Source organism: Megalops cyprinoides, chromosome 20, assembly GCF_013368585.1.
Source record: "Megalops cyprinoides isolate fMegCyp1 chromosome 20, fMegCyp1.pri, whole genome shotgun sequence".
NCBI classification, from domain to species: domain Eukaryota; kingdom Metazoa; phylum Chordata; class Actinopteri; order Elopiformes; family Megalopidae; genus Megalops; species Megalops cyprinoides.
The window spans coordinates 27,682,501-27,698,664 of record NC_050602.1 but is presented as its reverse complement, the minus strand read 5'-3'; the positions used below and the strand labels follow the sequence as shown (position 1 = coordinate 27,698,664).

Sequence of the window (16,164 nt, the reverse complement as noted above, 5' to 3'; positions counted from 1 at the left end):
AGCCAGACAATCACACACAATTGAGCAGACATTCACATACTTGTTTTGAATAAAGTTGACTGAAATTAACTCAATTATTGCCAAAGTTGTCGACTGAACAGAGGAATCCTTAACAAAAAATTAACTAAACAATAAAACAATCAGGTTTGAGGGACAGGTGATGGCCCTCAGATCCTCACAGACTGCGTTACAGTCTCTGTATGAAAACAGCTTGTTTCTGTAACGTCTAGCATACTGAAATATGTCTAGCACACTGAAATATGCATATGTTTGCCTCAGCTTACCATGTAAGATAGTATAGTGTTCCAGTGTTCCAGGCACTAAGATCTAACATAATTGCTCCTAGTGTGCCATACACATTGCAAGTAGATATCGAGCAGGCTTGAAGTGTGTCTGGTTTCACAAGCAGTGAGGGTCTGCCAACAGCTAATGAAAAATAGCAGTTACATAATGTGCCAGCTACAGACAGTGTTTTTCTCCAATCTTTCTGACCTGACCTTTTTCTTAAAGGAGTGGAAAACGAAAGGAGGGAGATAAAGAACATGTTATCAGGCAGGAGAGACAACCCAGTGACGCTGGTTTGCTGCAGCTCTTTGTACAATGAGGATATTGTAAAGTTTGGCTGGAATTGAACTGACTATCAGTCATAAAATGGCAATGGTGCAGCGATCATTGTTATATTGAGGTTAGTTATTAATAGGCAATCCAATGCCAGCGTTGTACTGTCTACCGCATGAAGAAAGGCTCCTTGTCCTGCCTGTCGTCAGGCTTATCTGAAGCCAGTTAATGACCAAATGACTCCAGAAGGAGAAGTATGGAGCCTTAATGTCTCAGTCTCTCTCTCACACGCCATGTGTCTGACTCTGAAATTTTCCTTTGCTTTTTTCAACAGATGGAATATGGACGCTTTCAATGGCTGTGATTCTGAAGGGTCTTTTTCCACAGGAACCTGTAGGTGTCCTCAGAGATGCCGGTAACACACGGCTTTCAGCAGTCTCAGCAAGTGCTGATAAGAGATCTCCAAACTGTATTCCTGGAGGGAAATGTGTTCCTACAGAATTTATTTCCTTCCATGGATACCGCTGTAATATTATCTGTGTCTTTCTGCCAAACCCAGCTGTGAGTGGATTCTGCTTCCAAATTAATACTGATTCATATGCAATTTGCTTCATAAGTCAGAAATGCCCGGTAGTCCATTAATCATAGTACTGTTTAGGTATTCACACTGTAAACATCTGAAGGTGATGCTGAGGGTGGGTTTTGCTCCTGTGGTGGTGAATTTGGCATGCATTTCCCCACCCCAGCTGGCGGGGGCGCTCTCGCAGAGGTGAGCAGCTGGCCTCTTTGTGCGGTTGCTGCTGGCTCTGCTCTGACTGCAACCCCAATTTATACAAACTGTTTTCTCTGTGTGTTGAAAACCATCTTCTCCTGTGGGCCCATGTCAGAACAACTGATGCTTTCGCTTGACTTGAGGTTCTTCTTATTCTTCTTCTTCATATGAGAGTCTGTGTGTGTGTGTGTGTGTGTGTGTGTGTGTGTGTGTGTGTGTGTGTGTGTGTGTGTGTTTGTGCTGAGCTAATCGGTTCCATTAAATTCAGTTGTTGAGGTAATATCACAACATCTGATGGAAACACGCATGCAGATTGTGTGTTACTGAAGGTCAAAGAACCTACATCCTGAGGAACATGAGCGTGTCCAGAGCACGCCTGTGTTTACTTAATAAAGTTTAATCTATCAGAGGCAGACCTCTGAGACCCATGTTACGGAAAGACAGCTGAGTCCTACCGCTACAGAACTGTCATGCATCACGCTGTCAGTCCTCATTTAACAAGTCCATTTCTTTCTTTCCAAAAAAGCTGTGAAATATTGCGAAATGAGAATAGCAGTTTAAACTGCACAGGTTTAGGCAGCTGAAATTTGCGTAATAAATATGGAGCCCCCTCAGGGCGTCTCCTTTGCCACACTTCACATTTTGTTTTTTCAGGGGTTTTACTGGCATTTATGAGGCGGCAGTAAAACTGGCCTTTTCCCCCCCAAAACTTTTTGTGCTCATCAGAGCGTATTGCAGTGATCTGTCAATCATACCGAGCCACAGGAGCAGGTCTGGAGATGTTAGGGATGGGCGGGATGTGCAGCTGGCAGAGGTCGGGGGAGCGCAGGGGGTGCGAGTTCTGGGATGCCGATAATAATTCTTTAATATTTACAGTTTGGTTGTCACTCCTGTTGCCAGGAGAGTGGAGCGAACCTGATTGGAATGCTGCAGCAAGGTGGAGGCCTTTGTGTTTCACAGCCCAAATCTTCCCTCTGTGTCACCTATAGGCGAACACCTCCGTCCTCAGGATAGATGGCACATAAACGGTGTGTGTGGTCTGTCTTATGCCTGTGTCTTCAGTGGCTGGTGGTGGTGGTGTTGGAGGGGGGAGGTGATTTAAGACCAGCAGAGAAATGTAAAGGAGATGCTTTGGCTTTTGAGAAATGGCCTTCATAGGAACCTGTCTATCAGAAACTCTGACCTCACTGAGCTGTTCTCCACATTTCTGGGACGAAGCCCTCCCTCCAGCCCCAGCGCTCAGGGGGGTTTGGGGGGGGGGTTTCGTCACAACAAAAGCATCACTTCTGTCTTATAACATGCCTTAATTTTCCAATCAGAAAAAGCCACCATCAGTAATAATGCCCTTTGGCATTAGTAGAACTCAGAGAAAACAAGTGCCAGTTTTTTTGGTTGGATTTTTTTTTCTTCCATGAATCATTGACCGACTTTCCCAGGGATGAACACACTGCTTGCTGTGTGATTTTCCACTGCAGGTGACCTGGGCTGGCCTGAGTGTAGCGTATGCACAGAGGATCTCTCCGATGGCGGCTGGTGAGCAGTCATTACACCTGCTGTCCCTGCTGTGATGGGTACATGGGCTGGCACTCAGCGTCCCTCCCATTGGCCGAAAGGGGTTTGAGCCCAAACTGACAATGCATTGACCAGTGTACTTACACTAAGCCATTTTCACAGGGGATCACTGTACTGTACAGCAGTGTGGTGTAGTGGTAAGGTGCAGGGCTCGTAATCAGAAGGTTGCTGGTTCACTTCCAGACTGGGGTACTGCTGATGTACCCTTGGGCAAAGCACTGAACCCACACTCAGTAAATGTTCAGCTGTGTGAACGGATGATATTGTAAGTCGTTCTGGATAAAAGCGTCTGCTTAATGACATGAATGTAATGTGATGTGATGATCAATGGCAGCTCCCCTGGGATCAAGGTCACAGCCTGAGAATCAGGATCCCCATTCTGCTGTGTGCCACATTGCCGTCTCTACCAGGGAGAGACATTTCTGCTCTCCCTGGAACTCTGGCATGTCTCAGCCACCTCCACACGTTGCCTGGAAGATGACCTGAAAAAGACCTCAGAAAATGACAGCTAGGGAGGCCCTTTCATCTCAGTCTTTTCTTACAAAATAAGCTACGAAGAGAAAAATGGAGCAAGCAAGAACTTGCATGAGAATTTAACAGACAGAGATCAACTATCCCAGAAGCATCTATCCTCAGAGGAGTCACACTGTAAAGCACAAAATGGGAGGGTTTGTCAAATGGACAATTAAACCTGCAGTGTGCTCATCTCATTGTCTTTGATATATGTTATGAAGAATTTTATACGGTAAATAATGGTCCATTATTTTTCAAACGGAAAGCATAAAAGTTACATGTAAAGAATAGCGTGTCTCATTGGAGCAAAGAGATACGCTAACAGCCCTGCAGCTGTGAGAACAGCCCTGCAGCTGTGAGAACAGCCCTGCAGCTGTGAGAACAGCCCTGCAGCTGTGAGAACAGCCCTGCAGCTGTGAGAACAGCCCTGCAGCTGTGAGAACATGTCTGGAGAGAGATGTTGCATATTGCACAGAAACAACAGTCCTCTGTCAAGCCATGCCAACCAGAGTTAACATCAAAGCATGCCGTCTGCAATGCCTCACACAATGCTGCTAAACTGAGTAATCACATCTGTTTCCAAACCTCCATTTCCTCCAGCATGTGGATAGGATGCTTTTCTGTGACCCCTGTCCTCTCAGACAGCTTGGTCTTGTTGATGCAGCTCCATCCTGATGTGAGTATCATTTCTGGGTGAGTTTTTCAGTCGTCTTACACACCCCTGTGCTGGCAAACTTTCAGCATAAAAATCAACAGGGTCACAGAGAGAGGGCACCAGGCTGTAAGGCAGGGTTTGAATAATGAACTGGGGAAGGTAAAACTTTAATGCATCAAATGCACCTAAGCTTTGTTGTCAATGTAGCGTATCACGTTTGCATGCCACAAACGCTATACTTTCTGTGCAAGGTTCTGACTGTGGCTCAGAAAGAAAGCCTTAAAGGGGATGAGGATTGACTACTGAATAGTAGCCCTCTTCCTTCAAACTGAAAACAGATTTCAACTGAATATGTGTTCTGAAGTCCATATGCCTGTGAAGGGAAACGTGCAAATCGATTGCTTTCAAAGGCCAGTCTGTTACACATTCCACCAGAAACTTAATTACATCTGATAAGCCCAGAATTACTGGAAATGTAATCATTAGGAACAAAAGCGGAAGTGTTCAGTTCACTTTATTGACAATAAAATCAGAGTAGCACAGCTTCAACACAATCAGGTTCAGAAAAGTAAATAACATTTTATCTGCTTTAGAGGTGGAGGATACGGACATCACACACCCACAGTATAAAGATCACCACACAGATGGCATTCGATCTGAACCAAAGCAGCACAGAACAACTCAAAGGCTCATATAGTATCTTCAATAGGAACTATTGTAAAAAAGACGTACAAAGAGGGTCATTAAAACTGCAGGCGCTTAAAACCTTTTCCAGTCTGATGCTCATCCATTCTCCGCTTCTCAGAGGACAACAGAGGCATTGTGGGAAAATCTTCTGCTCCTCTTTCGCCTGCTCGTACTGCTGCACCAGCAGAGAGCTCTGTGGCCGGGACAGCACACGGGCCCACAGCAATCTGTACACTTTCTACAGTAGAATATACCATACACAGTGTCTTTTTAAATATATTTTGGCTTTGAAGCACAGAAATAAACCTTAACCTGCATTGCATGAATTGCATAAATTTCAGTCTTTCAGATTAGTAGTCCATTTTAGTATACATCATAATTAAAACCGAGTTAACAATAGGGTATACAGCAAAGTGATTGTCTGCAAATGCAGCATTTTGATATCTGATCTGTTTTTATAGTTTTAATAAAACTTTGGCAAGACAAAGACAATGTAAAACTCTCTTAAAGAAATATAAAAACAACAGCAGTAACAACAGGAAAAAAACAAACAGAGAATCAGACATAAGACATCTACTCTGACAGTCAGAGGTCCTGTGAAGTTTGCTTGAAATATTGGAATAAACCTTTTATCAGTATCTCCTCTCCTGCCCTGAGCAATATTTTTCCAACCCTGTGGTTATGTTACATGCAACATTCCTCTTCTAGCCTTAAAACAGCACATACATAAACCACTTGCTGTGCACATCTTCCATCAAAAACAATAGCTTGTACACATTAACCCTTTGCAGCATCTGCTGGACAGCTTATGTACAGTACATGATGTGGATTGTGTAGTGTTCATGTTTACAAATACGGATCAGTGGGTCTCAACATTCTCTTCTGACATTGCGATGCCTCCATTCAACATACTGATAGCCCATTAGTCTCAGGTGCGGCAGCATCATCTCAGGCTAATTGCTGGCTATCACACCTTCTTATTGTGGTCAGTTCATGCTAGCAGAACGGCACAGTGTGGGAGTTCCCACTGAGAGAGAGAGCTGAGGCCATGCTGGAGGAGGTGGATCACCTTTCCGGGGCAAAAGCAGGGTGTCGTGTGATTAATCAAAGCATGTTAGCCAATCAGAGTGCTGAGAATAACGCTATCTGACACCAGCTCTGGAATCAGAGAGTGAGGGGTATGAGATCTGAAGGAGAGGCTTCCGACGGACCTTCTCTCCTAGACAATCGTCTTCGGCCAGTTATGGCGCTGGAAAAAAAAAAAGGAAATATTATTGATGGCAACCTCTTAATATGTGTCAAAGCATTTTAAATTGTGTTTAAATCTGATCTCATCTAACCTATCCTAACATCTGCATTCTGTCACTTTGAGACACTTCTATACAGAGCAGTTTACAAAGATCAGGTACAAAGTGCATCTACGTAGTATGTAATGTAATATAACATATAATATAATAAATTATTGTAACAGTATCACAATTGCCGGTCTCTGCCTTTCATGTGAAGTATAAGCAGGATGTACCTTTCTGCTATTCCTTTTCTCAATTTTCTCCATCAGATGTTTAACCCACTTTTGATTAGGGTCAGCACAGAACTTTCTCCCTCTCTTCAGGGTGAACCTGCAGATTGCAGAAGGACACAGTCAGAGAGGCACAGTCAGAGAGACACAGTCAGAGAGACATAGTCAGAGGGACACAGTCAGAGAGACATAGAGGGACACAGTCAGAGAGACACTTTCAGAGAGATACAGTCAGGAACATTCAACTGTTGTTTTGTGTTAAGAACTGTGACAAAGCACTGGAATATGCCAGCACTCATACATGCTCAGATAGTCCAGGGCGAAGTGTGCATTATCTGACTCAGTTCACAGTGCAGCGGTTGTTTTTCCCTTCAGAATGATGCTCAAATGAATTTCAACCTTCCGTTAATTATAAACGTCATGATCAACAAACACAAATGATTTATCCCAGAGCCAAGCCGAGCCATGATACTCACACGATGGCGGGGATGTTGCAGGATCCGTCAGTCACCTGCTCCCGGTAGCTGATCACCATCTGCCTGGTTCTCTTATTGACGTTCCGGACATAACGAAGGCAGCAGTCTTCATATGAACCTGAGGGAGGGAGGGAGGGTTCGGGTTAGAGCCTGTGGGAGGGTTTGGGTTAGAGCCTGTGGGAAGGTTCGGGTTAGAGCCTGTGGGAGGGTTTGTGTTAGAGCCTGCAGGAGGGTTTGGGTTAGAGCCTGTGGGAGGGTTTGGGTTAGAGCCTGTGGGAGGGTTCGGGTTAGAGCCCGTTGGAGGGTTAGGGTTAGGGTTGGGGTTAAACCTGTGGGAAGGTTAGGATTAGGGTTAGGGTTAGAGTTAAAGTTCGGGTTAGACCTGTGGGAGGAAGGGACATCAGACAGGCACAGGGTAGCGTTATGCTGCTATAACCACCCTCCCCCCGCTCAGGGTTAAAGGTCATGTCTGCCCTCTACCTCCTCTACCAACACTGACCGAGGAACACCGAGGTAACACTGTGCTGGGTGTAAACGTTCTGAAAGGGCGTTATATTTTTATATTACAGAGTAAATAAGATATGAATTTAAAGTTTCAGTTCCTTGACTATTACAACTGCCTGGCTACTTGTTAAAGACTACTACAAAAAGACTAATTCAACTTTGATCATTTGCCAACTGTAGACAAAACAAATGCAATCTAAAACTAATATAATAATTTTTATTCTGGCATTTCAAAGAGATAAAATCTATCAGGATTTCCTGGAATAACTTTACATTGTTCTATCAGAGCAGGGAAATGAAATGAAAAATTCATTTCCAAAGAAAATTGTGGTTTAACAGTGCATTTAACAGCATAACGTACTAGATTAAAAAGTAAGTATGAATATTATGGATCGCAGTGCGCATGGTTTTTCAATGCGATTCTCCTTTTTCCCTGGTACCAGCCTGCATGTAGCCGTGCAGCTGTATGCTGCTTGACCAGGGTCGTGCGGTACCTGTGCGGTGCCTGGCTCCATACTCACCTTGGGCCAATGTCAGGTAGACGCAGGTGAGGATCAGGGGCAGGATGAGAGCGCTGAACCTCATGGCTCACTCCAGGCGTGGTGTTATGTGACCTGTCACACACGGAAACACACACGCTTTGTGAGGCCTTCGCTCTCTGTGTGGGCATCTGTGACTCTTATCTGCTCTGTCCAGAGGAGCTGCCACTCCCACTTCACTTTATCTCAGCAACCTTGAACCTTGGAAGACTCTTGTAAAATCTGTCTCTAATTGGAGTGAAAAGGCTGCATAGAGTAGACTTCAGGTGAGCAGGGATGTGCGGGCTATATGTGGACACTGCTGTAGGACACGTTTAGCAATATTTTGCAATATAACTATACAAGCATAGCATACAGTCATGCAGACACACTGCCGTGCTGTATACGCACACTGACCCAGCAGCGGCGGGTGAGCTGGAAACAGGGGAAGCCCGAACACTACCTTTAAATTTATCGTTACTTTCATCCTGTTCCCCTTTATCCTCCTTGATTAACAATAAAACAAATAATTCACAGAATAATCGACACCAAACACATAATTAGAATAAATGATTATGCTCACGAAACACCGCAGATTGTATGTAGTTTGCGTGCTTGCGAAAGCTACAATGTGAGATTGACAAGGAGGATAAAGGGGAACAGGTTGAAAGTAATGATAGATTTAAAGGTAGTGTTCGGGCTTCCCCTGTTTCCAGCTCAACCACCGCCACTGCACTGACTGCTGGCTTATTGCACTTCTAACCAATCACATTTATTTGTTTGGTTGCTGCCAGTATTTCATAATAATTTTTTTAATAATCTTGTTCAGTAATCTCACTCAGTTTTTTCCACTTGATGAATCCTTGAAGATGAACTGCCTAAACCTATTTCTGAGATGACAGAATGAATCAATGTGATCAGAAAATTAACCCTTTATTGGGTAACCATAACACCAGTCCAGCACAATACAACAGTTTCTTACTTCTTACTGACTGAAGACGACAGCAGCCTCTTTAACCTGATAACAGCAGCATTTTTTAACCTGTCGCTAAAGGTGTGTCATCTTTCCTTAACAAATGACCGAGCTCTGTGGCAAAAACATGTAACTCAGTCAGCTGCATGCATAAAAGAAGTAAAACTACTACTGCTACTACTACTAATAATAATAATAATAATAAGTAGAAGAAGAAGAAGAATAGCTGCATTTTCTCCTTTCTACAGATCATTGTTTCCAAAAGAGCTTCCTAGTGTGCAGTTTTTGCAGGTTACTCACAGGACTGTGGCAACAGGAGCTCCGCAGCTGCAGTGAAGTCTCAGGTCTCGCACCTGAGGGGCCGACGCGCTTATATAGCGGCCCAGGTGATGTCCCACCTGCCTGCCAGCTCAATGCCACACCCCACAGAACTCTATGCTTCCGAAGACTGACAGAGGGACCGACTTGAGCTCTACTTAAACACATGCACCAATCCTTGCCAAGTCAACTTTGGCCTCTGTCCACAGCACTAATCATTTATTAATGATTAAATAATGGCATTTAACAATGATACCTCATTATAAATTAGATTAGATTAAATGAAGGCTACAGTTAGGCTGTTTGTTACTGTAAATAGTAACTCTGTAACCTTTGTCATGAGGTTCTAATGAGGTTTTGCTGAATGAATCAATGCTGTCCCAGACGGAGTGATTCTATTCAATAACCTACCGGATTCCTGAATCTCAGTATGACTGCAGTGCTCTCTTTCTTTAACTGTAACTCGCTTAAGCAAGCTGTACTCCTTTGTTACCTACTTTGCACATCTATTTTTTGTATCAGCAGTAATCATTTAATAAGTTACTCAAAGCCAAAGCCAACGGCAGGTAAGGATGATTAGTGGCTAAATTCTTCAAATGTGTGTGTGAATCCATATGAATATGAAGGTGTGATTTTCGGCTGTGATACACGGCTTTATGCCTGTACCCTCACAGACATTTTTTTCAGGATAATAAAACAGAAAGCCTGTGGCACGGCAGGCTAATACAGGCGATTCTCTCCTAAATAATAACCAGCCTAAATTTCTGACAGGCGTGAATAAAGTTGAGCTGGCCATGTCTCCTATTTGTGAAAAGACAGAGACACATAAGCCTACCTCTTTTTGTTTGTGCTGCACACTCTAACATAATGTGTGCATGTGACCAGTAATTAAATGCATGAAAAAGTGCCGTGCACAAGATGCCTGGAGTTATGTTACAGTTTGAGAGGAATCCTAGCAGCACGGTCTTAAGCTGCTCTTGCTTGACGAGGCTTTTGTGAAATAAAAACTTACACAGAAATGAAATAAATTAAATTAAAATGAAATAAATAATATGTGCCTGAAGTTTGACAAAAATATCAAGCTGGATAAGTTATCAGAGCAGCTGACAGGCTACACTCTCTAATGAGATTTTAAGTTTGGTTGTTGCTTTTAATTTCATTTTTGCTTCTCTCTGTTTCCCCTGGGACCGTAATGCAGGCGTGCGGTCGTGAGATGGCTCCATGCTCGCTCCATCGGCACTCATTTGGCATGAAGCGGTGGGGGATTCGGGCAGGATCAAGCCCGTGCAGGAAAGGCTGCTGTTGACAGCTATGTTCTGACTCCTTCATGCTTTCTTGGGTTTGACCCATTAAATGTATACACGCTGCAGCATCGGGGACCTGACACCAAAACGTTACAGCCTTTTTCCTCTCTCTCTCTCGATCGCCCGAGGAAGGTGGAGAGAATCACTTGTCATTCAGGATTAAGCAGCTAATTTGCCTGCTGCTGACCTTCTGCTAACACCCGCATCAACTGAATCCTGGATCAGAATCAGAATTTTAAACTGGGTGGTTAGAGTAAGGATTTGATAAGCAGGGAAACCTGTACTTGTACACCCACTCCTGCAGCTGGATATTAATGCAAGCGCCCCTGCACCACAGTCTGCTGAGAATGTTACAGAGCTCTGCTTTAAAGTGGCTCTTTGCTGTACCGACACACCTGCGGGAGTTTGGCCCTGGACTGTGGCAGCCCTGTCTGTGCAGGGGAAAAGCGGCCTCAGGGTTCCAGTCAGGCCTTCTGTGCTGTCACTCAGAGACACTGTGAGCGGCAGTGAGGGAGGCACACACAGGTAAACAAACCCAGCACTGGGCTCTGTCTGCAAGTGATTTATTTGATGACACTTCATGCCTTAAGAAAGGTAAAGAACAAATAAGCAAATCAATGTGGTTTTTTATAAGGAAATGTTCATTTTTTAAAAAATGCACACATTTTCTGTAAAATCCTCATTCTAGTGTCTTAAAGACAATAAATGTGCGTTTTAATTTTTGTAAAGAAGAACCAGTTTGACTCAAACGAGATAAATATGGTACCTTATGGTAAATATGGTACCTTAAATGTAGTTTATTCTGGCTTAACAAAAGTTCAGTGATACTATGCATGGTACTGTTTTGTGAGTTTGTAATATTTTTCATGTAACAATAAAGGGAACATCATTCAAGAACACAATGAGATTTAAAGCAGACATCATAACAATAAACAGTGATAGTGCAATGCCAGGATGATTTGGGGGAGTTCTGCTTATATTTGTTTATATTGAGTTGTTGAAATATTTTAAGGGAAGCCATGAAAAGAGAAGGGCAGAAGGTGTCTTCCTCTCAGTACAAGCAGGGAGCGTGTGGCTGCGAGATGCACTTGGCTCTTGGGAGCCGTCTCAGATTGTGCCTTTTGATCAACAACATAAATCAGCTTAATTTTCCTTGAATGACAGATTCATATTTTCTGCTTGGATTTTCGGATGTTTTTTTTTCTTGGCTCTGGGTCTGCCTGCTGTTCAAGCTGCATCATGTCCATGTGCAGCAGAGAAACTGTCAGCGTGTGCTTCCGTCACGCGTCCGTCCCGTGTTTCTGCGGCGGCTCCGGTTTCCTGCTGAGAGCCCCCCGCCGGCCTCGGCGCCACAGGCGGCTTCGGGTCACGCACCCCGCTGTACATCTGATAGCCCCCTGTGCTGGGAACCTGCCGGCCCTCTTTCACTTTAAACGCGTCTCCTCTCTCGCCAGCAGAGCTCTGAAGGAGACTGTCTCATCGGCCCTGCCTCACCATTACTTACAGTTTAGCTGTGATTTGCTTCCTTGTTAGCGCAGTGCTGACAGTGTTTTGATGCTTTGATATTTCAGCCAAGGCCCCTCAACCTTAAACAGATCTTTGGACATATTGTCCTCTGACTTTCTCGTGGGAATTGAATTTTTTTTTTGCGCTCCTGTAGTGGCTGTAGCAGTGAGGCCAGGCGGTTGGCAATTCCAAAACTGGACTGCAGAGAAGAAAAGAGCCTTCACAAAAGGGCTGCTGTTTGTGCGAGCCTAGCATTACCTGGGTATGCCTAAAATATTTGAAGGTGAGTCACTATCAATCTCTGCCACTTTTGTAAATTTCAAGAATATCATATCATTATTTCAAGAGAAGATGACTACAGTTCTCTGTCCACCAACCTGAAGATTGGCACTATTTGGAGACTGACTATGATTCCATCAGAGTATGCCACAGAGTGCTGATGTGTGTTTTCTGAATTCACACTGTGCTTGTCCCCTAGGTATGCTGCCATAATGTTAGCCTGCCGGGGTCTTTCCTTGTTGCACACCTTTTTCTCTGCCCCTCCTCTCCTGCCTCTCTGTTCTACATCCCTGCCATTCTTATCATCCACTAACCACTGTTTTCTGTTTGCTTCCTATTCCCTGCTCCGGGCTCCTGTCCGGAGCTGTAGCCCAAGCGTCTCATCTCGTTTTCCAGTCCTGCTACCTCGCTGCCCTGCCCATCAAAGCCAACTGCATTCCAAGACCCGGACATCCTAGGAGACATTCTTATAATCACTCTACTGTTAACTGCTATTGTTTGTCAATAACAAATGTACATTGCATAATTTTGTGTCTAACTCTATCTGCCCAGTGCCGGCCAGAAGCAGATGGGCCCCCCCCATGAGCCCGGTTCTGCTCAAGGTTTCTTCCTGATAGGGAGTTTTTCCTTGCCACTGTTGCCTTGTTGGCTTGCTCTCAGGGGGTCTCAGGCCTGGGAACAATGTAAAGCTGCTTTGTGACAACTTGTGTTGTAAAAAGCGCTGTACAAAAAAAAATTGAATTGAATTGAATTGAATTGTCTGTGTGTGTGTGTGTGTGTGTGTGTGTGCGCGTGTGTATGTGTGGCTGGGTGTGTGTGTGTGTGTGTGTGTGTGTGTCTGGGTGTGTGTGTGTGTGTGTGTGTGTGTGTGTGTGTGTGTGTGTGTGTGCGCGTGTGTATGTGTGGCTGGGTGTGTGTGTGTGTGTGTGTGTGTGTGGAAGATGGTGAAGTAGATTGTTTGCGCTCAGCTATGTCATACTCTGTAAATAACAGGCACAACAGGAGCATTAGGGAAGGGCAGGGCGCTGCACCGCATGTGTTTCTGAGTTACAACTGAGGTCTGTTTCACTGTGTAAATTCAAACAGATGATCCATCGGGTCAGGTTTGTCTTTGACAAATTTACAGTTACCTCTACTGATTTTCGGGACACCACAGGGCTGCTTCTCTTCTCTTCGAATAGCAAAAGTTGAAAAAGCTCTCACAACTGTTTCTGCTACGATATATACTTCATACAGAGGCTCAAATGGTCAACAAGCCACACCCTCCTGCTCTCTGATTAATTCTGTGGTTAAGGTTTAATAATAGATTCCGAATGTTGGCACACTGCAGTTGGCTTCAAACCACATCCAGAACACTGTGTGCATTATCCAGGCCTCAGGTGGGGTTGCATATGGTTAGCCCAGTCTGTACTGGCCTTAATAAGTCTTAATAATGAGATTTTACAGCCAAAACAAATTATAGCATACCTTTTTGTATTTTCTTGCAGTACAATACTGTCAATATATTGATATCAAGATCTGTCTATCCATCTGTCTACCTGTCAGTGTGGTGGTGGTTTGGCTATGACCCCACAGTGATGGGATGTTACTGCCTCCATACATGTCAGCCTGCAGGCTGCAGACATTTCTTCTTTTATATAAACTCACTGGTCCGTTCATTAGACACAATGGCAACAGAAGTTGAAACGAGGCCCAGGTTGGCTCTGTCCCTCCTGCTTCCCAGCACTCGAAGGTCCTTTACTTGGCTCAATCAGTCACTGGCACCAATCTCCCTCTCCCACTTTCTCTCTCTCCCTGTCTCACCTGTGAACTGTGGCGCCTTTTTCCTTTTACAAGAGATGATGGTCCACTGCCAAGAGAAGTTGCTTGCGGATGACAGGAGTGGAGATATATGTACATATACATGCCCCCTCCAGCCACCCGTGAGACAGGCGATTTGTTATTCCAGCTCTGCCTGAGTGTCGTCATGTCATGTGCATTTTGGGGAAAAGCAATATCTGCGAGGCCATTAATCTCCCGTGAGGAAAAACATCTTTCAGGCACACAGAGGATTCTGCAGGAGATCTCCTGACCTCACCCCTCAGCTACGCAATGGCATGTCTGCCTTCACCAGGTCTCCCAGAGCACTTGACCAGGTCAAATCAAAGTCAGAGATGGGGACCAGAGCTACAGAGCCCAGATCGTGCCTAAGTGCAGTGACTGGCTTATCTGTGATAGAAATCACAAGCACAGCCTTGCTTCAGGGGTTTTTTGTTATAATAGAGCCTGCTTTCTTTCAACAGAAACACTTTTTACATTCATTTCGGATGTCTCTGAACTTGTGGAAGCTTGGCATTTATGTGTGAGTGAAAGTGCTCCTCTTGTCTGATCCTCTCCACGATCCTGCCTTTTCTTATTTCCATCAAGCAGCTCCAGGAAAACACTTTAATGATAATTTCAAGCTTCTAGTGAAACATCACCGTGAACCATGAATACAAAGGTGAAAGAAAGTATAACCTCGAGCTGAGAAAACCTAATAAAATATGCCTATGTATGTCTTATTATCACAATACGATATAGTATTGCCCCACTGTATTTTGTTACTGATGGGGGCATACACAAAGCCACAGAAAACACGCTTTCAGTCAGTCTCTGCTTTCTCCATCTGGGCCTCACCGGAATGAGAGGCTGTGCCAGTGCATATGAGAATACATGACACTTATTCTTTTACCAGTCATTTAAGGTCATGGCTGATCAATAATCAGGCATGTCAGCACTAAAGCAACGCAGCTCTCTGTGGCTATCCTGCCAACTGTCTGTCTTGTGCTCTTGTGTGTAACTCCTTGTGCTCGTGTGTGTAACTCCTTGTGCTCGTGTGTGTAACTCCTTGTGCTCGTGTGTGTAACTCCTTGTGCTCGTGTGTGTAACTCCTTGTGCTCGTGTGTGTAACTCCTTGTGCTCGTGTGTGTAACTCCTTGTGCTCGTGTGTGTAACTCCTTGTGCTCGTGTGTGTAACTCCTTGTGCTCGTGTGTGTAACTCCTTGTGCTCGTGTGTGTAACTCCTTGTGCTCGTGTGTGTAACTCCTTGTGCTCATGTGTGTAACTCCTTGTCTTGCTGTCATTACAGAGCAGGCGGGCTGACAATAAGCAGAGCAAAGCAAAGACAGGGACAAAAATGCTTCTGACTGCATTACAGCAGGACAAGGGGTTACACACAAGAACACAAGATCAGCCATGATCTTAAATGACTGGTAAAAGAATAAGCCCACCTGCTCTTTATGTCTTGTGTGCTTTGCCTGATGTCCATATGATGCCCTGTGGCTGGCATTCTGCTACACTTCAACTGCTCCTGTGGTCTGCTTTCCAGTCTTCCTTCTGCATGCATTTTTACATTTGTTTTTAATTCTAATGTTAATATCTGACCAGGGCACCTGCGAGCTGCATGGATGGCATCAGTGGAGTAGCACCTATTCTCCAATAAGTGCCTGTTCCAGCTATAATTTTGAGACAAGATCTTGTCAAACTTTCTCTCGCTACAGGCAATCCCTCATTCTCTCTGAAATCACCTTGGAAACCACTCCTGTTCTTTTTGGCAACATGCAAAAAAACTTGCATAACAGTGGCTTCAGATTCGAAATGCGGTCTAAGTACAGTTGCCTAAATAGAAATGTATTACTGTCAGGTGCATGGCTTACCACATGAAAAAGCCTCTTTCTTGGCAGGGGAGACCCGTCGTACTGTCCCCCATCACTGGGAGCGTTTGGGGTTGGAGGTGGGGGGGTTGATGTTCCCCTGTAACCCAAACCACGGCAGATGTGCTCCTCAGAGTGGATGTAATAAAGCATCGGATTACCGAGAGGAATGTTCTGTGAGTGGATAATAGGCCACGGCCCTATTACATAACCCTGTCTGCATTTCTAATTGGCTGCTCTGTCCCCAAAACCTTGGAAAAGCCATAAAGGTTCCCTCTGATATACACCAAAAGTACACATGCTTGTGTTTGCTCCCAAAGTGCATAATCCATAAAAGTT

General features: G+C 44.5%; 1 protein-coding gene across 1 annotated transcript; it reads right to left on the bottom strand.

The window, feature by feature from the left end:
- Nucleotides 1-5,412: 5,412 nt before the first annotated feature.
- Nucleotides 5,413-7,864, bottom strand: LOC118796020 (C-C motif chemokine 20-like). Its single transcript, XM_036554855.1, has 4 exons — nt 7,778-7,864; nt 6,753-6,870; nt 6,280-6,376; nt 5,413-6,006 (listed from the first exon to the last, which is right to left on the bottom strand). The coding sequence occupies exons 1-4, from the start codon at nt 7,839-7,841 to the stop codon at nt 5,977-5,979; spliced, it is 309 nt and encodes a 102-aa protein (XP_036410748.1). The 5' UTR covers nt 7,842-7,864; the 3' UTR covers nt 5,413-5,976.
- Nucleotides 7,865-16,164: the final 8,300 nt, after the last annotated feature.